The following is a 23,588-nucleotide window of genomic DNA, read 5'->3' as shown; positions in this document are numbered from 1 at the left end:
CAGTGTTGTTTTTACATTATGCAAGTGTTAAAATAAGTAACACTATTTAAAGTGTTAGTTTAACTCTATTTAGTGTGAACCTATATAAACCCCGAAAAAGTGTTATTTTTCAAAATGCGAGAGTTAATTTAACACTTTCAAATTTGCTGTGTGTACTACATTCACATAATATTTTTATACATGAAGAAAAATATTTAAAGTATTTTATTTTTAATTTTTATGTTTCAGCCTATACATCTCTATATTAATAACTCAGCTGTATTCAGTATTCAGCTGTAAACTCTCAAGTGTTGGCTTTCTAAATAGATTGGTTATGTGTAGCTATATTCAAAATACCTTACGAGCAGCTGTCTTTTTAATATGAGCATGTCTAAATGCTCAATTTGCCAGATCGGGAGATGACAGGTAGGGGTTAAAATACAAAATGTGAATAACAATTTGAATGTCTGCAACTCAAGGATGGTACTGTTCTCACGTCTCCGCCCCCGTGGCGACTGGTGAAACTTGTATTGGTCGCCCTAGCGTGCATGAGGAGCCGATGTGCGAGTTATTGCTGCTTCAAAATTAAGGTAACCGTCAGACCTCACAGGACTTTTCGACATCGACAGACATATGTATCTGCTTACATCTGAACCATATGGAAGCTGTCTTATTTGACTCTCTTAGGTGGTCACGCATAGATCGCTTCTGATGTGCTGTGACTTAATGTAATGCGCGGGGAATTATTTGGAGTGAGTCACAATGGTTAACTGTGGAACTGGACTACATGACTTGATGATCATGATGCCGCGGACGCATTTTGGAGAGGAAACACAACTTCTGTTTTCACCCTGCGCCATGTAACTTGGCGACATGGCTATAAAAGCACGTCCGAGACTCATTTGATTTACTGGGTCTTTCAGTTAGAATCTGGGGAATATTTTATCCTGTTCAAGCACTTGTATTCATAGCAAAGATGCCTGATGCCCTTGGTCTGTACATTGGGATGGAGGTGTTCATTGCCCTTTCCTCTGTCATTGGGAATGTGATGGTGGTCTGGGCTGTGAGAATTAACCGATCTCTACGGGACACGACTATTTACTTCATCGTCAGCCTGGCTCTTGCGGACATTGCGGTCGGGGCACTTGTCATTCCTCTGGCTATAACCATAAGCATCGGACTGAAGACTCATTTTTACAGCTGCCTTCTCGTTGCATGCACGGTCCTGGTACTAACGCAAAGTTCAATCCTCGCCCTCCTGGCTATTGCTATTGACCGCTATCTGAGGGTCAAGATACCAATGAGGTAATACAATTTTGGTTGCTTATTCACTAGTAAACAGGACTGTTTCTCATTAACACACACACATTTATATATTAATTTTTTTAGGGAAATAAAAAGTCTTAATTATCCCTTACGCAATGTAAGGCCTTTAACTGGTCTTTAAATCAGAGCACATCTTATTAAAAATCTGAAAGTTGTGGCATTATTGCGTAGGCTACATTACAAAAACGTGAATATCTTTATGTAGCCTATCAGTATTTCTGTTATCAATGTTCTGTTTTTCAATACAAATATCTAAACCTCTTTAAATCAAGAACAAATTTGTCAATGAGTTATGAAAATTTACTTTTTTTTTCTGAGCCCATCGGCTATTTGTTTTAATCGGAAACTCACTTAATTTTAATTATTTTAAAATAATTCTGGGTTCCGGCCAAATTCCGAGTTAAATAAATAAATAAATAAATAAATAAATAAATAAATAAATAAATAAATAAATAGGATAGCACGCCAAATACACATTTCAATGTAATCTCCATAAATTATATGTGAACTCGTGAATAAAACCTGCAGAAAACCTTGGGTTTTGCCAATTAGACCAACCAAATAATTTGAAAATCCAAATATGAAACTGCATTCAGGCAGAAACAGTTAGAGTACTAGTATATTATTCCGAATTCAGCAAATGTTTTGTGTATCATTTTTTTGGGGTCACTCATGAACTCATATGAACACATATGAGAGGTTGTGGTGTGGTGTGAAAAAACGTATGACTTTAGAAACTTTTTAAATATAGCACACAAGTTGTATAAACCACTTTTATAATGATTTTTGGTATCCTTTTTAGTTACAATTAATTGCCATCACATGGAAAATACATTCTTCAAAATGTCTATTTTGTATTCCATTGAAGTAAAGTTATGTGGGTTGCAACAATAAAAGGTTAAGTTTAATTTTTTTTTCTCAAAACAGAAGACAATGCATATTACTCTAATTAACATGTACAAATAATTGTTCTGAACATCACAAGAAAATCTTAATTTAGAGAAATATGTAAAACAATTTGACAATGAGAAATATTGAGTTATTTAATTTTTATTTGTTGGAACTGATCAACTTTCAGACCATAAAATAATGTTTGACCTGGGTGGGTTTCCCTTGCATTGCAATGCTTCTGATTGTATTCCTGCTTTATGGAATCCACTTTCAAACCAAGAATTTCAGTCTTTAATTTCCTGTCACGACCATGGCCTCTTTCCTTTTAATTTATGAGTTAAAGCAATTAGGTAGAAAGACCTTTATGCAGCATTTCAAAATTACATAATTTTCCTTTTTAATAATAAAATGGGATTATATCATTCTAGTAGAGTTTTTGTGAGGTAATTACACTAGACAATTGCATAGTCAACCGAACAACTAGTGCTAGTTTGCCAGCTAAATGGATTGCATGCCTCACTAGCTCCATTTTTGTTGTCTGAAAAGACCCTCTGCTCTTCACAGAGAAGGGATTGTAACTAAATAAAAATGTCCTTCACAACAGAGTATATGTAGTGGATCATCGCTCTTTAGTTTTGATTTCCATGCTATTAATGACAGGGATTTTAGATATTTGCTCCAGATTAACAGTACTTGATGTTTTGTTACTTTACAGAAATATCCATAATCTTAGTTATTTTTATGTTTCAACATTCTTTACAAAAGCTTCCTCTTTCCTCTGCAATTGACTGCAATTGCAGGGTTCCAGACGTCAAAATCCCAATCATTTTCCCCATAGGGGAATTCATTTTAAAAGGTAACTTTAAAGGCAAACCTCTATGAGGTTGTTATTCCACGGTATATGGTTTTGTTGAAGTCATCACCCTGCATTTTTTTTTTTTTTGTATTTTATAAATGTTTAAATAATTGTGTTCGACAGAACTACCCATGATTCTGCAAATAATCTCCACTAATGAGACATTGTAAATGAGCAAATTGCACCAAACAAACTCTTTAGTGCACCACCAGGCTCGTCCACTATGAATTACTGTGAAAGAAGTAAGCAAATCTCTCAATTCAGTTTCTCAATCTATAAAGTGCAAATAAATTAGGAGCAGTATAATTCAATGTGTTGCTGATGTAATTTCCCCAGAAATAGGAAGACGGGATTGTTTTGGAGCACACTATATAGCTTACAGTTTTTACAAAATAAAAATATAATAATGAAATAATTTATCTTTCTACTTGATATACCAAATTATGTGTTTGTTACTATACTTCGGTACTTTTGAACCTCCTGTAATTTCAAGCTAATCAGACCATTGCACACTGAGTTGTGGGTAATCATGTGTTCACACTGTCTGGTGGCCATTTTGAAAGCTGTCTGAAAACTTTCACCAGAAAAGGAGCCCCTTAAATGTTCTTTTTTTCTTTTTTTTTAAGATGTTTAAGCCTTTATTTTTGATAATTATAACTTTTTACTGCAAAATTAAGAGATTAATATTTAGACTTTTGCATATTATTATAACCTGGAACCTGGATGTGGGAAATGTTAGATCCAAAAGACAGTTTTAGCAACATAATGGAGGTGCCACAGAACATTGTTAACTTGCTAGCTGTATAAAATTGTGTGCTAAAACCTAGGGGGGTCCGGGGGCATACCCATTTACATCAGCTAAATGCACTATTTTTCAGGCTGTTTGAGATAATAGAATGCCTTAAAAAATCTGTGAAAATGGTAAGTTACTCAGTGTAAATAAAAAATTAAAAAGGCAACCATTATCTGACTATTTTTAAGTTAGCCTGCATAGGTAAAATTGGAATTTAGTGTAAACATCATTATTAATCTTTATAGAGTTCAGTTTGGTTTACTTTGTGCTTAGCTGACAAATTTGCTACATCAGAATCCATGACCAATCAGATGTTGTTTTCGGCTGCAAACTTTCACGGTTAGTTAGTTCTACAAAGGAAATGCCCATATTTGGATTAGACAGTGCTGTGTGTAGGGTTGGGCATCGTTTTGATTTGAACGATTCTGATTCTGATTCTGATTCTGATTCTTACTTTCGATTCCAGTTCTTTTCGATTCTCGATTCCGATTCTTTGAGGGGTGGAGTCAAAACATGTCACATCGATATTCAATGCTATTTTCAATACCACGGGGGAAAAACACTGCATATACTGTCAATTAGATATTTTTTATATATGTATTTTTTTTGTATGTCTTTAGAAAGTCTAGGCAATCAAAAAGTTCTTCTGAAGAGATCACTTTATATGATAAAGTGTTTAAGCTTTTTGTCCTATATAAACATTGATCAATTACTATTAAAATTCTCTCACAAATATTTGCTAACTCAATGTATTTTTTACAATGGGGTAATTGTGTTGCAATAGCTTACACACAGCATAAGTAAGCTTGATTTCGAATGGTAAATTTAATTTAAAAAGATGACTAAACAGTAATTAAATAAGAACAAATAAACATTACAAAAAATAGCACAAATAAATAAAATAGAATAAAATATATAAATGAAATAGACTGCTTTATTTTTTCAGGGAGGTCTAACATTCAGGTAAAAAACTGAATTAAAAAACGCAAAGTGGCTAATTAAATTTACAATAACATTGGATAATGTTTTTTGCAAAAAAAAAAAAATAGTTTCATATAAAACCATTAAGTTGATCAGTCAAGAGCAGTGTGATCGTTTGTCCTTTTGTAGTTTGACTTTGAATAACAAATGACTGCTGTCCCTTTAAGAACTGCCGCACTCATGGATCCTGAACACTGTTCCTGTTACTCATTCTTCATTTCTTCCTGAATTGTTTACGTCTGTGTTTACATTAATACTCTTCAAAATGTGCACTGAGAATTTGGTTGATTGTATTTGACCAATAATAAGCTGGAAAAAGAAGCAAATATTTGCACTTTTATGTCAGAGGGGGCTTTATTACGGTATTGTGTGTGTGTGCGCTTTAGATGTGAGCTTGAAATCTGAGGGATTCGTAGAATTATGTGCAATCCCGCGCGAAATTCAGACCGATCACACACACTAACACTAACACGCTGTTGCAAGGAAAAGTCCAGCAGAAAGCGCGTTCGCCATGTTCAGAGGGTTAACCGGGCTGAGTAAGAATATGCGGCTGCGCGTCAACTCGCTGTCAGTCAGAGAAGGAGAGGAGAGGAGAGCAGCTGGGATCGATACTGTAGAAACTGAGCAGGCTATCGTATCTTTTCAGATATTTCAGTATCGATATTTTTGACAACACTAGTTGCACTGTGCCGACCCAGGCTTTTTAAAAGTGAAATAAATCCACACTTCAGAGCCGTTTACCGGGCTTCCATGGCTAAAAGAACATGCGGGCGCGCAATCACCGGAAATCAGGTGGCCATGGAAACCAAAACCTGTGCGTTTGGAAGCGATGATCGGAACCGAAAACAAATTTTCTAAACGATTCCAATGGAATCGTTATTTTTTAAACGGTTCCAAGTTGGAACCGGTTCCCGATGCCCAACCCTAGCTGTGTGTGAGACTGAGAGCTTTATAATGATACCAGGCATGACGTTTCTGTGAATGGAGATGGCACGGGAGCTCGCGTTAGAATAACTTTGGATGATTTCAGGTAGAAATCTAAAGGCGCACGGTGACAAAATATAAGGAAATAACCACTTTAAATGTGTAATGTTGCCTTTTTTTTTATTTTGACATGAAAGCTTACGTTATTGTTAAGGGAGTAAACTGGCCCAAAATCTCAAAATTGACTATGTTTTCACCTGTCGTGTCTCGCCTTAATAAGTAACACCTAACGTTAACTCGCTAGCTAGCCAGCAATACAGTCATGTACGTTAACTCAATTGTTACAACAACAGCGGATTCACAAACCTGTAACACTTTCGTCTGACGCAGAATCTCTATCTGGCCGGTGAGGTTTAGTGTTCCTTTTAAAAAAATGTGTAATGTCCATGTTAACTATAGTTAACTACGACGCCGGTGAAATACAAAAGCCCACCAATCCCTGATGACAACAACGAAGAAGATGATGTATATTCTTCCTCGTTAGTTTTTATTGGCAGTTGGCATTGGCAAACAAGCTGAGTTATGTGCGATGCATTGCCGACCGCCACACACACGGTAATATAGCTTTTGTTTCATTTTTTGCCGCTCCATTCTGAAAGACTGAGAGGAAATGAAACAAAATACATTTTTTTTTTACTAAAAGATTCGGGGCTTTTGACAAAACATTCGGGGCTTAAGCCCAATCAGCCATTTTGCCTCACTGTGGATTAGTCTTCCGTGCATTGCAACTTGCATCGCAGTTGCAGTCCGCAACTGATCTGCTGTTGCATACCACAAACACAGCATTTATTAATTATTTTTTATTTAAAATCCAAAAGTTGTTACTGAACATGGCTCGTCAGAATTGCAATTCTCGTTGTTTACTAACTCATAGAAGTCAGGTTAACGTAGCTTACTACATTTAAACAACATTTTATTCAATTCCTTAATTCATATTTTTATAGCTTAGTACATTAGATTTAGCTCACACAAGTGGCAAAACATTTAAACATAGGTTATAGCCTCAAATCACAAACATTTTAAATTAGAAACTTACAATAGGCTATTCAAAAACAGCCGACTCTCGTCTTTTCTTTCGTTTTTAAACCATTTTAAAAGAAATCCTGCAGGTCATAAAGAACTTTGCTTTCCACCTCCAAGAAAGGACGAGTGCTCTTGGCACTTTTTTTTTTAAACCTAAATGCCAGTAAGGTGTCGTTTCCTTGCTTTACTTGAGAAAAAAAAGCCACATGCTGACTTTGAAACAAGAGTATATTTTAAATTATATGCAACTGTGGTGAAATTAATAGATTTTCGTGTCAGTACATGTTTATTTTAATGCGAACAATGTTCTATCGCTTTAATGCAGCAGTGCAGCACAGCAAAAAATAGACTCGGTACGAAAACATTCGTCGCACTGCTGCAGACGCACTGCACCTGGAACGGACTGACCGACCACATCCGTGTGCAGTGTGAAAGCTGTAATCCGTTAACATGGGGACGGAAAAAACTACACACTGCAAGCAGAGTATGTGTGAAACGGGTGTAAGGGGCTTTCCTTGCCATTAATGCTTGGACATTGGACACGTCTCCTTCCAATAAAAATAATGCGGTGGATGGGATATACAAACCTACCAAGTGCTATCATTTTGGAATGACCTATCGCGAGAGGAAAATAATATGTTTTAGTCGCATAACTGCAGCTATGGAAACGCTGTCATTTCGCAATAGTTTTTTATCGACATTTAAGAAATATCGCAAAAGTTTTTCGCAAATCTGTAATGGAAACGCAGCTACTGACAGTTGGCTGGTCGGGAGAGGAGGGAGAGAGCAAAGTTCAGTACTTGTGGATCTCCAGTAAGGGCTGTCTATATTTTATTAATTTTAAACATCGGATGAAATTATTTCTCTTTTGATAGGCCTACATGCGATGCTAAGACATTAATACATCACCAAAGACAAACAATTATGATAACGATGTACAAGTCCGATGTTTTAGTGATTATAGTTTGGTAGCGTTAGCTTGCAAGTCACCCTAAACTAACAAGGTGATAAGCCTGCTGTGGTAAGTAGTGGAATGTAGTTTATAGATTTACCGCTGTGTTGTGCTTAATGTTATATGGAAGAACTTCGAAGAAGCACGATAATTTAATAATTAAATTCCGCGTGGTGAACCTATGATAAGCAGCCCACGCACGTCGCTCTGTTTTATCTCAGATGGGATCGCCAAAATATCTCCAAACCACTGAAGTTGAGCAAACTAACTTGTCAACGATATCTGTGTCCTCCGAGCGTGTCGTGAGCGCTGCATTTTCTTCACTATTGCTAATTTTTTTTTATGCTCCACTTCACTCCGATCCTCCAATCCTGTCAGACACGGACTGTAAACAACAGCGCGTGCAGCACCCAGAAGCCCAGTCTGCAGTATGCATTAGGGCTGCACGATTTGGGGAAAATATATAATTGCTATTATTCTGGGTAAAATTGCGATTGCGATTTAAAATGCGATTATTTTTATTATAATTTTTATACAAATGAAAAGTGTGTGTTTATAATATTTTGTGTTTTTATATTAATGTGACTAATACAAATTATTATTATGATTATTATTACTGCAAAACATATTTTTAAAAATATTACCATTACAATAACATTTTCATAATTACAAAAAAAGAGTACGTCAGAATAAATATAACAATATAATACTAATACTAATTATTATTATTATTTTTGTAATATTTTACAGAAAACTTTTTTTTACAAAAAAACTATTAATATGCAGACAGCCTATGACTAAAAACATTAGAAAGGTCTAAGCCTAAGGAGTTGTTCTTAAAGTCTGTCTTTAATATGAAATAAGAACCTCTTGTGCATCCACTGTGGGGGGAAAAAACTCCTTGTACATTGAAGAAAAACATGGATTGTCCAACAAATTTATAATTTTTTTAAGTTTATTAAGTTTTAAAATGTATTAAGCATTAATTTCTTATTATTCGTTACCCAAAAGTTTTTAATTCATACTGAAAGCCAGAGGGCGCCCTCGAGCGGAAAATGCCACATTTGCCTCAGAGAAGTAATTGACGTTAGTTTTCAGGAAATCCATGATGTGAAGCTAACGCTGTAAACAGAAGATAGAGACGCTTTGATTAAACATGACGACAATAAATACGACTGCAGCAAAATATGGTGTATTTGAGTTCTTCAAGCCGTCAAGGGTATTTTCATAATAATAAAGTGTATTATAATGCAGTGCTGATTGACATAGAATACTATAAAATAACGCATTGCTTCTCAATGATGAGAAGCCACATCACAGCTGATATCAGCTCACACAGGTTTATGAACGCTTCACTAGTTTGTGAAGATGTTTGCTGCTTTTTCAAACGCACGTTTATAAGCGACTCAAACTCACAGTCTTTCAGACGGAGCAGCGTTTACCACAGAGCCCCTCTTCGCTAACACACTAGCATTTATTTATTTAATTAAAATCGCAGCCTTTGAGCTTTCATAATCGCACAAGCCAAATCGCGATTGCAGTTCGATTTCGATTAATTGTGCAGCCCTAATACGCATGCACAGCATTACGCATAGGGCATAAGTAAATCGAGAATTTATCGAACTGTTGTTATCGTTTTATCGAGGAAAATTATATTGTGATAATTACCGTCATCGTTTTATCGCCCAGCCCTACGTTCTAATCATATATGTGATCGTACGCTGCAGGGACCAGCCAACAGCGTTGTCATATGTACAGGTCCTTCTCAAAAATTTTTGCATATGTGATAAAAGTTTAAAAAAAATCCATAATGTAATGATACAAATTAAACTTTCATATATTTTAGCTTCATTGCACACCAACTGAAATATTTCAGGTCTTTTATTGTTTTAATACTGATGATTTTGGCATACAGCTCATGAAAACCCAAAATCTAAAAAAATAGCATATTTCATCCGACCATAAAAGAAAAGTGTTTTTAATACAAAAAAAGTCAACCTTCAAATAATTATGTTCAGTTATGCACTCAATACTTGGTCGGGATTCCTTTTGCAGAAATGACTGCCTCAATGCGGCGTGGCATGGAGGCAATCAGCCTGTGGCACTGCTGAGGTGTTATGGAGGCCCAGGATGCTTCGATAGCGGCCTTAAGCTCATCCAGAGTGTTGGGTCTTGGGTCTCTCAACTTTCCCTTCACAATATCCCACAGATTCTCTATGGGGTTCAGGTCAAGAGAGTTGGCAGGCCAATTGAGCAGAGGAATACCATGGTCAGTTAAACATTTACCAGTGGTTTTGGCACTGTGAGCAGGTGCCAGGTCGTGCTGAAAAACGAAATCTTCATCTCCATAAAGCTTTTCAGCAGATGGAAGCATGAAGTGCTCCAAAATCTCCTGATAGCTAGCTGCATTGACCCTGCCCTTGATAAAACACAGTGGACCAACACCAGCAGCTGTCATGGCACCCCAGACCATCACTGACTGTGGGTACTTGACAATGGACTTTTGCATTTTGGCATTTCCTACTCCCCAGTCTTCCTCCAGACTTTGGCACCTTGATTTCCTAATGATATGCAAAATTTGCTGTCATCCGAAAAAAGTACTTTGGACCACTGAGCAACAGTCCAGTGCTGCTGCTCTGTAGCCCAAAAGTGGCTTGACCTGGGAAATGCAGCACCTGTAGACAATTTCCTGCACACGCCTGTGCACGGTGGCTCTGGATGTTTCTACTCCAGACTCAGTCCACTGCTTCCGCAGGTTCCCCAAGGTCTGGAACCGGTCCTTCTCCACAATCTTCCTCAGGGTCCGGTCACCTCTTCTCGTTGTGCAGTGTTTTTTGCCACACTTTTTCCTTCCCACAGACTTCCCACTGAGGTGCCTTGATACAGCACTCTGGGAACAGCCTATGCGTTCAGAAATTTCTTTCTGTGTCTTACCCTCTTGCTCGAGGGTGTCAATGATGGCCTTCTGGACAGCCGTCTAGTGTTGTCACGATACCAAAATTATGACTTCGATACGATACCAGACTAAAATATTGATATATCGATACTAAATCGATACCACAGTAAAAAAAAAGAAAGAAAAAAAGATGCTTAATATGACAACAGAACTTGTTATTATTCATTGTTATTTTTTACTAAAAAGTCATGTGGCCAGCATGTTCCTTATGGTAGGGAATCATTTTGATTTGAACAATTATTGATAAATTGATCAATTACTATTAAAATTCTCTCACAAATTTTTGCTATCTCAAAGTATTTTTTACAATGGGGTAATTGTGTTGCAATAGCTTACACACAGCACAAGAAAGCTTGATTTCGAATGGTAAATTGAATTTAAAAAGACGAGTAAACAGTAATAAAATAAGAACAAATAAACAGATGACAAACAATAGCACAAATAAATGCAATAGAATAGAAGATACAAATTAAATAGACTGCTTTATTTTTTCAGGTAGGTCTAACATTCAGATAAGAAACTGAATAAAAAAAATGCATGGTAATTACATTTAAAACAACATTCGATAATGTTCTTTGTAAAAAATTAAATAGCGTACAGATGAAACTATTAAAGTTACACAAGTTGATCAGTCAAGAGCAGTTGATCGTTTGTCTTTTTGTAGTTTGAATTAGGGGTGTCCATGGTTAACCGATTGACCGATTAACCGTTAAAAATTGCGTAACCGAGTGAAACATTTTGCTCGGTTAAGTGGCGTCAATGACGTGCCTTGAATTTAGTTGTAATATATGTTTGCACCCTTATAGACCGCCAGAGCGCTCCCAGACATTTGTAGTATCCATAGGGTTAGGGTAGTATCCACAAGAAGAAGTCATGACCAGCTTTCTATGCGGGCAAAGAAAGCGTGGGAGCACTTTAAAAATGAGAGTGACGGGGCGAAATGCAAGTATTGCAATGCAGTGCTTACCGCATTTTTCAGGCTATAAGTTGCTCCGGAGTATGATTCGCATCAGTCAAAATATGCGTCATGAAGAGGAAAATAACATACGTCACACTGGACTAAAAGTCGCAGTAGGGCAGAAGCAGAGCGCGAGCCGCACGCGCTGTGCATAACGGATCAGAAGAAAGAAAGTTTGAAGTGAGAAACTTGTGAATGACTAGAGAAAAGCAGAGGTTACTTTAACTGTAATGAAGAAAACAAAAAAGCTGATCGCGGACTGAAAGCAAGATGGCCAGAGCTGAAGGGACGAGTCCACAGATGCTTGAACTCTCTGCCGGTAGAGGCTCATCAGCCGCGCGAGTCAAACGCTGAGTCTGTGTGAATCATTCTCGGCTGCATATTTTACTAACGTTACATGCTCTAATCGTGCAGGCGGCCACTCGCATTGCTCGTGAACTGGAGCGCATCTTATCCTAATTTAACGAAACTCAGTGTACGCCTCGCAGACATGAAATAGATCTTAAGAAACTTGAAATGTCTTTTAACAATTTAAAACGAAAAGAAATAGGCTACTCTCTGATTGTGTAATCCATGATGTGCATTTCTCTCTATAGGCGCGTTCACTACGGAGATGGTGGTCGTCAAATTAATAAGCTAAAAATAACCCTGACGCGCACTATGGTTAACCGAGTATTAACCGCTAAGGGCCTCGTTTAACGGTTAATGAAAAACTTGAAAACGTGCAGCCCTAGTTTGAATAACAAATGACTGCGGTCCCTTTAAGACTAACGGACACATGGATCCTAAACACTGTTCCTGTTACTCATTCTTCCTGAACTGTTTGCGACTGTGGTTACGTTAATACTCTTTCAGATGTGCACTGATAATTCTTTGAGTGTATTTGACCAATAATAAGCTGGAAAAGGAAGCAAATGTTTGCACTTGTATCATGTCAGAGGCAGCTTTATTATGGTAGGCTATGTGTGTGTGCTTCAGATGTGAGCACGAAATCTGCAGGGATTAGTAGAATTAATTTATGTGCAATCCCGCGTGAAATTCAGACCGATCACACACTAACACACTGTCATGAGGAAAAAGTCCAGCCGAACACGCGTTCACCGTGCTCAGAGGTTAACTCTGAGTGAGTGAGAATATGGCGGTGTGTGTCAACTCGCTTTCGGTCGGAGAGGAGAGCGCAGCTGGTATCGATACTGTAAAAACTGAGAATTGTATCGTTTCAGATATTCCAGTATCGATACATATCGAAATATCAATATTTTTGACAACACTACAGCAGTCAGGTCGGCAGTCTTACCCAAGATTGCGGTTTTAAGTAATGAACCAGGCTGGGAGTTTTTAAAAGCTTCAGGAATCTTTTGCAGGTGTTTAGAGTTAATTATTTGATTCAGATGATTAGGTTAATAGATCATTTAGAGAACTTTTTCATGATATGCAAAATTTTTGTGATAGGAATTTTGGGTTCCCTATCAGGGAACTCGAGCTGCATTGAAACGCTGTGAGAATGCCTCTGCGGGATTGTGTCATGAACCACGTGTCGAATCAGTCCAATCAGAAGATGGAACGTCATAGGCGGGTGACGTCATAGACGTTATAAACTATAAAGCACCCGCGAACACAAACGGAAACTTGCTTCTGTCCCTTCAGTAAGCGATCTGTGTGAATCTGTCTGTCATATTTGGTGTTTTTGTCTGTCCTTAGTAAAAAACTAGGCAGGAGTTTTCCACCTTTGTTAAATATATATAACATAAAAGAAAAAAGAAAGACAAAAATGGCTAGTGAACAGCAATTCACTAGATGCGTTCATCCCTGCCCTCATTACATCACGGGTGGGGATACACATTCTATTTGCGTTGTCTGTTTGGGGGTGCAGGATGCCCAGGCAGCTCTCGAAACCGAGTACACTGAGATGTCTAGGTCCTGGAAAAAAACGGCATCATATCGTGTGTTCAGCCCGCAAACATCTACATATAGCAATATACTAGGGCTGAAGCAGTACGGTTATGGGGTGATGCCTAAGGTTGAAGAGACGCTCGCGAGCCATCTCTCGCATTCAGCCGCATCGTCCCTAAAAGCCCCAACATTATCCAACCAATTGGCGGCGGCGCTCAAGCAGTTTCTCCCTCTCCACGTCCAGATCCTAGAGGATGCTGCAGCACAGCAGCCCAATCCGAGTACAAGCTCCTCACACAGGGCGCAACAGAGGCAGAGCGTTGCTGCCCGTGCTCCCCCCAGAGAGACTGGGAGGCAGGGCGGCGCTCGCAGGCAAATTCTTCGAGGGGTAGGGCTGATCTGAGGACAGTCATTATCGCCAAGAAGGATAGACAGCAGACGGGTCAGGACAATGAGGGTGATCCCCTCCTGCCCGCAGGGGGCCACGCTGCCAACCCCGCCGCAATGCCGGGGCACAGACGGTCTCCGCGGGCCACCCGAGGGTAGATCTGTGTCTGTTAAATCGTTCTGTAGCGAAGCTCAAGTTCAAAATGCTTACACTTAGACAGATTGTGTCACAGATCAGGTCCGAGGACTGGTTTGTCACTATAGATCTCAAAGACTCATTTCCATGTGTCCATCCTTCCACATCAAAGGAAGTTCCTGAGGTTTGCCTTCAGGGGAGAGGCATACCAATATCGAGTACTTCCCTTCGGTCTAGCACTGTCACCCCGCACCTTCACGAAGTGTGTGGATACAGTTCTGGCACCATTGCGCCTGCAGGGCATCCGCATACTCAACTACATTGATGATTGGTTGATTTTGGAGAGCAGATGGAGGTTCAGCATCGAGAAGATGTCCTCGCACATATGACGAAGTTGGGGTTGAGGCTAAACGCAAAGAAAAGTGTGCTTTCTCCAGCTCAGAGGACCACTTTTCTAGGCGTGGTGTGGGACTAGATAATTATGCGGGCGCAATTATCGCCAACACACATAACATCGATCCTATTGGTGGTGAAAGAACCGAAGTTAGATCGATATGTCACTGTCAAACAGTTCCAGAAATTGTTAGGCCTCATGGCAGCTGCGTCCAACGTGATACCTTTTGGCCTGGTGAACATGAGGCCATTGCAGTGGTGGCTCAGAACGAAAGGGTTTTCCCCGAGGGGGAACCCACTTCGCACGATCAAAGTCACGCGGCGATGCCTTCGCGCTCTGGTCATGTGGAAAGATCCTCTGTTTCTGTCCCAGGGACCTGTGTTAGGAGCTCATGTCCGTCGCGTCACGCTAACGTCAGATGCATCTCTCACGGGCTGGGGGGGGGGGGGGGGGGGGCGACCATGAGTGGTCCCTCGTCCCAAGGTCTATGGCAGGAACATCAGCGTTTATGGCACATAAATCGGCTGGAGATACTGGCTGTGTTGCTTGCTTTGAAATACTTCCTGCCAGACCTCAGGGGTCACCATGTACTGGTCAGGTCAGACAACACATCAGTGGTCGCCTATATAAATCATCAGGGGGGTCTGAGGTCTCGCCCCTTGTACAAGTTGGCACGTCATATCCTCTTGTGGGCCCAAGGGAAACTGCGTTCCATCAGGGCAGTTTACATCCCGGGGGTCCTGAACCAGGAAGCAGACATACTGTCGAGGCAGGGGTCAAGGCCCGGGGAATGGAGGCTCCACCCTGAGGTCGTGGAGCTCCTGTGGACAAAGTATGGGAAAGCAGAGATAGATCTGTTCGCGTCGGCAGAGAACTTTCACTGCCCACAGTGGTTCTCTCTGTCTCTCTCGGCCATAGTACAGGAGTGGCCGAGGCTGCCCCTGTACGCTTTCCCCCCCGATTACTCTGCTTCCGGGAGTTCTGGAGAGGGTGCGCTGGGACGGGGTCCGTCTGTTGCTAGTAGCTCCGTACTGGCCGACCAGAGTATGGTTTTTCGGAACTAATATCCCTCCCCTCCTGGAAGGCTCTCCGATCGAGATTCCGAACAAGAGGGACCTTCTCTCTCAAGCGGACGGGGTGTTCCTTCATCCCCGCCCAGAGTTATAGAAACTTTGGGCTTGGCCTCTGAAGGGGCCCAGCTCATAGAGGCGGGTCTCTCGGCGGAGGTCGGCTGAGGAAATTGTATGCACTAAAATGGAGATTTTTCTCTGCTTGGTGCAAAGATCGCCAGTTGGACCCAGTTAACTGCCCGGTTGGTACAGTCCTGGAGTTCCTGCAGGAGAGGTTCTCAGCAGGGTTGACCCCCTCCTCAATAAAGGTGTACGTGGCGGCCTTAGCTGCTTTCCACACTCCTTTGGGTGGGGTTTATTTGGGGAGACACCCGTTAGTTACTCGTTTCCTTCGTGGTACCTTGAGGCTGAGGCCTGTAGTACATTTGAGGGCCCCGGCCTGGGATTTGGCCACTGTGCTCCAGGACCTATCTGTGGCCCCTTTCGAGCCTATTGAGGAGGTGTCGGACAAATTTCTGACACTAAAAACTATCTTTCTTCTGGCTATTTCATCTCTTAAAAGAATCGGTAACATTCAGTCCCTCTCGGTGGGGCCCTCGTGCTAAGAATTTGCACCTGGGATGGTGAAGGCTTTTCTTCGTTCTAGACCGGGTTACATCCCTAAGGTCCCTACTGGCCCTAGGGGTCCAATCACTCTTCAGGCTTTCTATCCTCCTCCCTTCATGACGTCAGACCAAGAGAAACTGAATCTGCTTTGCCCAGTTAGGGCACTAGATGCCTATGTCCGCAGATGTGGATCTGGGTATAAGCGTTCTCACAGCGTTTTGACGCAGCTCGAGTTCCCTGATAGGGTCTCGGTTACGTATGTAACCTTAGTTCCCTGAAGAGGGAACGAGACACTGCATCACCCTGCCATACTCCCTGCATGCCCGTGATCACTTACTTCAGGCTTTTCCGAAGCTAGTTTCTGTTTGTGTTCACGGGTGCTTTATAGTTTCGATGCAGCGTCTCGTTCCCTCTTCAGGGAACTAAGGTTACATATGTAACCGAGACATTTTCATAAGCTGTATGCCAAAATCATCAGTATTAAAACAATAAAAGACATGAAATATTTCCGTTGGTGTGCAATGAATCTAAAATATTTGAAAGTTTAATTTTTATCATTACATTATGGAAAATAATGAACTTTTATCACAATATGCTAATTTTTTGAGAAGGAACTGTATATATTTAATTAAATCATAGATCTTTTTGGAATAGAATAGGTAGTCTAACAAAACAGAGTTTTACCTTGTTGACGAAGGACATGAATTTGTGGTCATGATACCGGAAATTCTAAATTCAATACAATATATTTTTTTCAATACCATTTCAAAACGCCACATACTGTATACTGCCATTTAGATGTTTTGTTATCACCCTGTCAGTAATAAAATAAGAACAAATAAAACAAATGATCTCAATTCAGTTGAGGTACTCGGAATGACAACACTGAATATTTATATGCATTATCTTAAAAGCCATATAATATTTTGTTTATTTAGATCAATCGAACAGAGCGGTTGTTTGTTGAAACAATTCCAACAATCAAAGGTTGAAAAACCTTTGATTGTTGAAAGATTTCCTGGTGCATTTCACTTACAGCCATAAGATTCCCTGTAGCATTTTCAATAGTCAGGCGTGGAGGTCTGTTCTGATTGGTTGATAACTTTTGACTTTTGACTGTTTAATCCACGAACAAAGAGAATTAAAGGGATAGTTTACCTAAAGGCCATCTTAGTTGTAGGTGACTTTTTTCTTTAGTAGAACAGTAAAGAAGGTTTTTAGCTGAACCCATGGACCTTTCTTTTTCATATAATGGAAGTTGATGAGTGCCATCATTTTGAGAGTCAAAAGAAATACACAGACAAAACAAAATGAATACCGTCACATGTGGCTCCAGACAATACATTGGGGTCTAATGAAGCTAAACGATCGGTCTGTGCAAGAAACTGAGCACATTTTGAGAAACATTTTGACAAACAATACAACAGACGCTGCATGCGCTCCTCCATGGCTGCGAATGACAGTGAAATCCAGGCTAAAACTTTACAAAAAAACAAGTATCACGCAATGATACAGGGAGATACGCCACATATGGAAAGTGTTCAGGAGGGAAATCACTCGCTCCAGACGCTCTACTATTCGTTTTTGGTGTGACCCGAATAAACCGGTCTCTTGCGTGATACCCAGAAATTTTGAATATTCCGATCTAATATGATTTCTGACTTGTAAGGTTGGCAGAATAATAATCATACACTGTTTGATAATAGGCCAGAGGAGAACTGGCACCCCGACTGAGCCTGGTTTCTCCCTAGGTTTTTTTTCTCCATCATGCCCTGGTGGAGTTTTGGTTCCATGCCACTGTCGCCTTTGGCTTGGCTTGCTCAGTTGGGGACACTAAAATTATGATCCAAATTATTAAACTAAATATACAAATAAAATTAATTAATTAGGTCTAATTTAATTCTATAAACTATAATACTGTTTTGCCAACATTGTCGCTCTATGATAAATTAAAATAAACTGATCACTGTTTTCTCCAGAACGATTCTACAGCCAAATAAAATTGCGTTGCAAGATTGATTGATTGATTGATTGATTGACCGCAACATAAGGTTTTGCGAGATTAAACCGTAATATTCAGTCAAAATACTGAGCTTGGACGTTACTCTTTGCGCACTCCTTCAGCTGAGCCGTCAGTATTACTATAACTCGCACTGTCATGGCACCCAGGATAAGCACACACACGCACCATTTTGATAAATCAGACTCAAAAGAAACAAAATGCGATAAATAACACTAATGGTTATACTAATACCATTATGGTTGTCATGACAACATTGCTTGAGCGGCGCTGACAGCTAGCGCTAGGAGTGTTCGATTACAGTTTTTTTGGAGTCGACTCCGATTCCCGACTCCCACTGTGGGAGTCTATGGAATTGACTCCTCGACTCCATTTACTTTACATCAAAACAGGGTTAGAAATAAGACAAAATTGCTGTTGTTACACACTTAAATTATTTTCCCCCAACACAGTCCTAAAATTTTCTTATTAAAAACCGCACACTTTTAGCATGGCCAATTTAGCAGTGACTTTCGTGGCTATTAACATTTCTGTATTATTGCCAATACATTATTTTATAATTTTACATAGGAAAAGTCACAAAAAAAAATGTTGTTGAGTGATGGTCCTGAACGCACATGATAATTGTTTTAAAAGGTGAGTTAAAGATACTATACATAAAAAAAATTATGCACACTATTGATGAGTTTCTTCTTGATATTTTTATGATTTATGGTTACTTTACTGAACACATGGTTAACCATGGCCAAAAAAAGCTAGCTACACGCCTCAGAGAGCTGTCGCAGAAACTTTCTCACTCACATTTATTTGAGTGCTTACTATAAAAATAGAAATCTATCACAGCGACTTTAGTTTGTAATTATATGCTTCCTCCATGCTAGCTTTAATATAGATTTGATCAAGCTCCCTCTCTTCTGTAAAAAACAGAGTCAACAATCTGATCTGGATATGGCCTGGATCCGGCTGACTGCAGTAAACCTCAGGATAAACAGAGAGACTAACATTAGATTGTAGATTCCAATCTTCTTATGATGTAACAAGTGCATCAGGTATTATGGGAAGTGTCCCCGGTTCCGGTTGGCCAAGTTAATGCAGCCTAACAATCATTTAGTCAAGTTTTTATTAACAAAAATTCGGGAGGAGCATGTGCAGATAATTAAACCTAATTAAACACAAGTGGAGCACGCTCAGATAATTAAACACAAGTGGAGCACATCAAGCTAATCAATGATAAGAGGTGTGTATATATACAGCAGATTTACATTCTTTTGTTGACCATTTTCATTTTAGCATGGATGGCTTTTCCGGCTGGTCGCCTCGCCCGCCCTTGCTGTATAGATCGCTCAAACAGCTCGAAGCAATTCTACAATGCTAACATTTTTTCCTTACAGAGTTCTAAGCCTTTTCGGCCGCTTCCATCACAGTAAAACCAATTTGGCTTTTCCTGCATGTAATTGCATTTGCTACGATTCACAATTGCGTTTCCATCTTCTAAAGTCTAATCATTATTCTCTAAGGGAACGTTGTGTTAACAGCTGGTTGTTTTAGAAAATAAATAAATAAAAAATGACGACAGTCGCCCTCGGACAGTGTAAAAACCGCACACCGCAGACTTGCAACAGGGGAAACTACAACAGAAATAGAAAATGATCTTAAATAATTTGTTACAGGCATCAATCTTTCTTGCGATTGCCGCCTCTGCGTACTACAGACAGATACTTTTCACATGCGACAATTGCGTTCATCATGGACCTGCACAAGGTTGCTGTGGTGATGAACTATAAATATAATGTTACTTGCTGATAAAGCTAAATCACTAAAAGATACAAAGCTCCTATTACCCCAAACGATCAGCCACTAGTTGGAACCAGCTGATAATTTGAGCCTCACATTTCAGATTCTAAGCGTTCCACGGGCTCGCACATCAATGCTTCAGTTCAGAGCAGTTCACAATGAATCGCGCACATTCATGCCAAAGCGAATTCTCATTAAAAATGACAATGTTTTCTTTATTGTGATTAATATTGTATGTCGTATTACACGCTTCACACAGAGAGGCCGGATAGCTGGCCTGAATGGTTGCAGCCAAGTGAAGCAAACTCACGTATCAGACTTTTCAAAGGGGGGTTATTATCACCGCAAATCCCTCGCACACATGGGGCAGTTAAACACTCCACTGACAACTGCGTTACTAAACAGAAAAACAAACGACAGAGTAACAGAAATTTAAAACGCATCCATGCGACGTTCACAGCTCACGCTTCATTTACTACGGACTGCCCTCTCATCAGTGAGTGAGAGGAGCGTATGTTCCACCTTAAAGGAGCAGTACTTAATTTAAAGGGATCCCCTGGTGTTGAGACTTGTATGGCTTAATATAACATAAATGATGTCTCTTACTGAATTATGTAGTAGAAAACCCATGAAAGATCTACGTTATTTTAAAAATCGATTTTGTATTTGGACCATGGGCGGCGCCATTTTGTTTGTGTTCTAGGTTGATGACGTAGAGTGGTTGAACTCCTCAATCAGCTGGCATTACCCGTAGCTATTTTTACCACAACGCAACTCGAAAATTGTTTCAGAGTTAAACAAAACCAATGAATTCCTTTGTAATTATACTTAAAACACACTCAAACATACATGTGCACACAAACTCACCTACACAAGTCACAAACAGATCGGCGGGCGCGCACACGACAGGCTCTGTTTCAATCGAGATGTTGGGCTGCTCAGTCTCCACGACAGGAGCTGAATCTGAAATCGACCCTATACCCTTAAATAGCGCATTATTTGAAGGGACGGACATTTGTAGTGTTGTCCGACACCATAGTGGACATGTTCGAGTGCAGTCATTCAGTCTCACGTTCCACCGCAATAACGAGTGTACAGCCGATTTACAAACAGCTGTCCGACTTCACGCACCCAAACATACATGTGCACACAAACTCTCTCTCTCACACAGACTCACACACACCCCAACAGATCGGCGCGAACACACACACACACACACCCCAACAGATCGGTGCGAACACACACACACCCCAACAGATCGGCGCGAACACACACACACACACACACGCACGCACTGCGTGCGCGCATACATAACCCTCAATCTATTCCCTGTGTTGATCCTAGATAGACTGTTGATAGTAGATTAACTGTAATGCCTAATGTGACCAGCAGAGGGAAATATCTAGGTAGGACGATGGGATAAAGTAACGTGAGGAAGAGAGGCAGGATGTTTTGGTGATGATGCATGCGATTGAGACAGAGCAGTCTGTCAGTGTGTGTGTGCGCGCCCGCCGATCTGTTTGTGACTTGTGTAGGTGAGTTTGTGTGCACATGTATGTTTTAGTGTGTTTTAAGTACAATTACAAAGCAATTAATTTGTTTTGTTTAACTCTGAAACAATTTTCGAGTTGCGTTGTGGTAAAAATAGCAACGGGTAACGCCAGCTGATTGAGGAGTTCAACCACTCTACGTCATCAACCTAGAACGCAAACAAAATGGCGCCGCCCATGGTCCAAATATAAAATCGATTTTTTAAATAACGTAGATCTTTCATGGGTTTTCTACTACATAATTCAGTAAGAGACATCATTTATGTTATATTAAGCCATACAAGTCTCAACACCATGGGATCCCTTTAACAAGGTAAAGTATCCGCTGAGGCTGCTTTAGGGACCGTCTGCAAATTCACAGTAACTCACCAAAAGGCTTTTTTTATGTTCAAAAGTTTGTAGTACATTCCTACTGGCCAGACTTAATTACTACAGGTGAAATTAACTGGTGTAAGCTGGCTTGACATGGTCATTCGATATCCGTGGATCTATGGACCGTCTCTAAAGTTACATACAAATTTGGTATATTGCTGCACAATTCTAATCAAATTTCTAATCGTGTTTACGATTAGATGTTAAGATTATGTAATTGTTAAAAGCAGCGTTGTTTCATTTTAGCTTGTAAACACAAATTAAGGTGTTTGTTATAAAACCTGTGATTTCTGTCACTCCATTTAAGTCCATTCCCAGTGCCGTGGGCATCATAAAGTCGCTAGGGCATCAAGACGGCCAGCGGTGGGACTGTCCATTCCTCTCAAACTTTGTATCAAAAAGATCCATTAACTATCATAAACGCATTATAAAAATAACTAACTAATCGAGTGTCTAATCCAAATTTAAGTTTTCTTTTTTAGGTGAGCGAAACATTTACAGTTTTAGGAAAAGTCATTTTGACACGCGTTCTTGCATTCAGAACTGTGACGGATAGCACAGATCAATTGAAGCGCGAGCGCTGCTGGAATGGCGCTCCTCAATGTCAAAGCGCAAACATCATTTAAAGCGGCACTCCTTATAGTGAAAGTGCAAACATCATTTAAATCACCAGATCACATTTTGGTTTAGTAGTATGATTATTCAAAGCATTTTAGATGGTTATTTTTATATATATAGTGCATTAGTAGCGGGAGAGGAGGGTCATAGCGACCGGGAGAGAATGCTGCCTGCATTAAGAGCATGAGTGACATTACTACATTAAACCACTTTATATAATGAAATATAATGTATAATGATGCAATGGGGGAATATTTGTGGGTCCAGTTCATCGATAAGGAAGGTAAGTATCGTGGTTTATATCGACTAGTGTGTATGTGTAGTGTGTAGACACAAGTGTATCGTTACACCCCTAGTATAAAACATCATTCAATGTAAATTGTCATATTAAATAATCGCAATTACAATTTCAGGGGAAAATATGGATATTTATTTCAATAGGATAATGCATGGGCTCATACACAAAATATGCTAGATTTAAATGTAATTGCTCTTTTCCTCATACGAATGTGGTTCTCCATTTGTTTGTCTAACCTTTTCTCCTCAGCTGCAGCAGTGCTGTTCCCTCTGCTCCCGCAGGAGCTCAGTTTCTCTGGCTATTTTCTCCACTGCCGCTGCAGTGCCATTTCCTCTGCTCCCGCAGGAGCTCAGTTTCTCTGGCTATTTTCTCCACTGCCACTTCTCCACTCTCCATTTCTTCCGAGCCCGAAGCCCTCCTCCGGACAGCACGCCAAATACGCATAATCTTTACTATATTTAATTTGATGTAAGTGTGAACTAGTGAAGTGAAGTTTTTATTAACAAAATTTCGGGAGGAGCACGTGCAGATAATTAAACCTAATTAAACACAAGTGGCGCACGCTCAGATAATTAAACCTAATTAACCACATTAGTTGTATGTTTTAATACTTTCTACACATGCCAGGGGCCTGTACTATGATGGTGGTTTAACAAACTCAGGGTTACAGGATTAGTTTTGAGTTGACAAAACCAAACCAATCTATTCAGGCTTTGTTGGTCCCATGATGCTGATCATCAGCTTTCTCTGT

The 23,588-nt window shown here is 39.9% G+C and overlaps 1 protein-coding gene across 1 annotated transcript in view; it reads left to right on the top strand.

The window, feature by feature from the left end:
- The first annotated feature begins 535 nt into the window (after positions 1-535).
- The window catches only part of LOC137058510 (adenosine receptor A1), a 66,238-nt gene continuing 43,185 nt past the window's right edge, over positions 536-23,588 (top strand). The window contains exon 1 of the mRNA XM_067431801.1: positions 536-1,284. Coding sequence (XP_067287902.1) covers positions 956-1,284 — 329 coding nt within the window. The 5' untranslated portion in view covers positions 536-955. The remainder of the gene's footprint in view (positions 1,285-23,588) is intronic.

The sequence above is a fragment of the Pseudorasbora parva genome, chromosome 22 (genome assembly GCF_024679245.1).
Source record: "Pseudorasbora parva isolate DD20220531a chromosome 22, ASM2467924v1, whole genome shotgun sequence".
Classification (NCBI taxonomy): domain Eukaryota; kingdom Metazoa; phylum Chordata; class Actinopteri; order Cypriniformes; family Gobionidae; genus Pseudorasbora; species Pseudorasbora parva.
The sequence above is the reverse complement of the archived record's forward strand: the minus strand, read 5'-3'. Positions and strand labels throughout refer to the sequence as shown.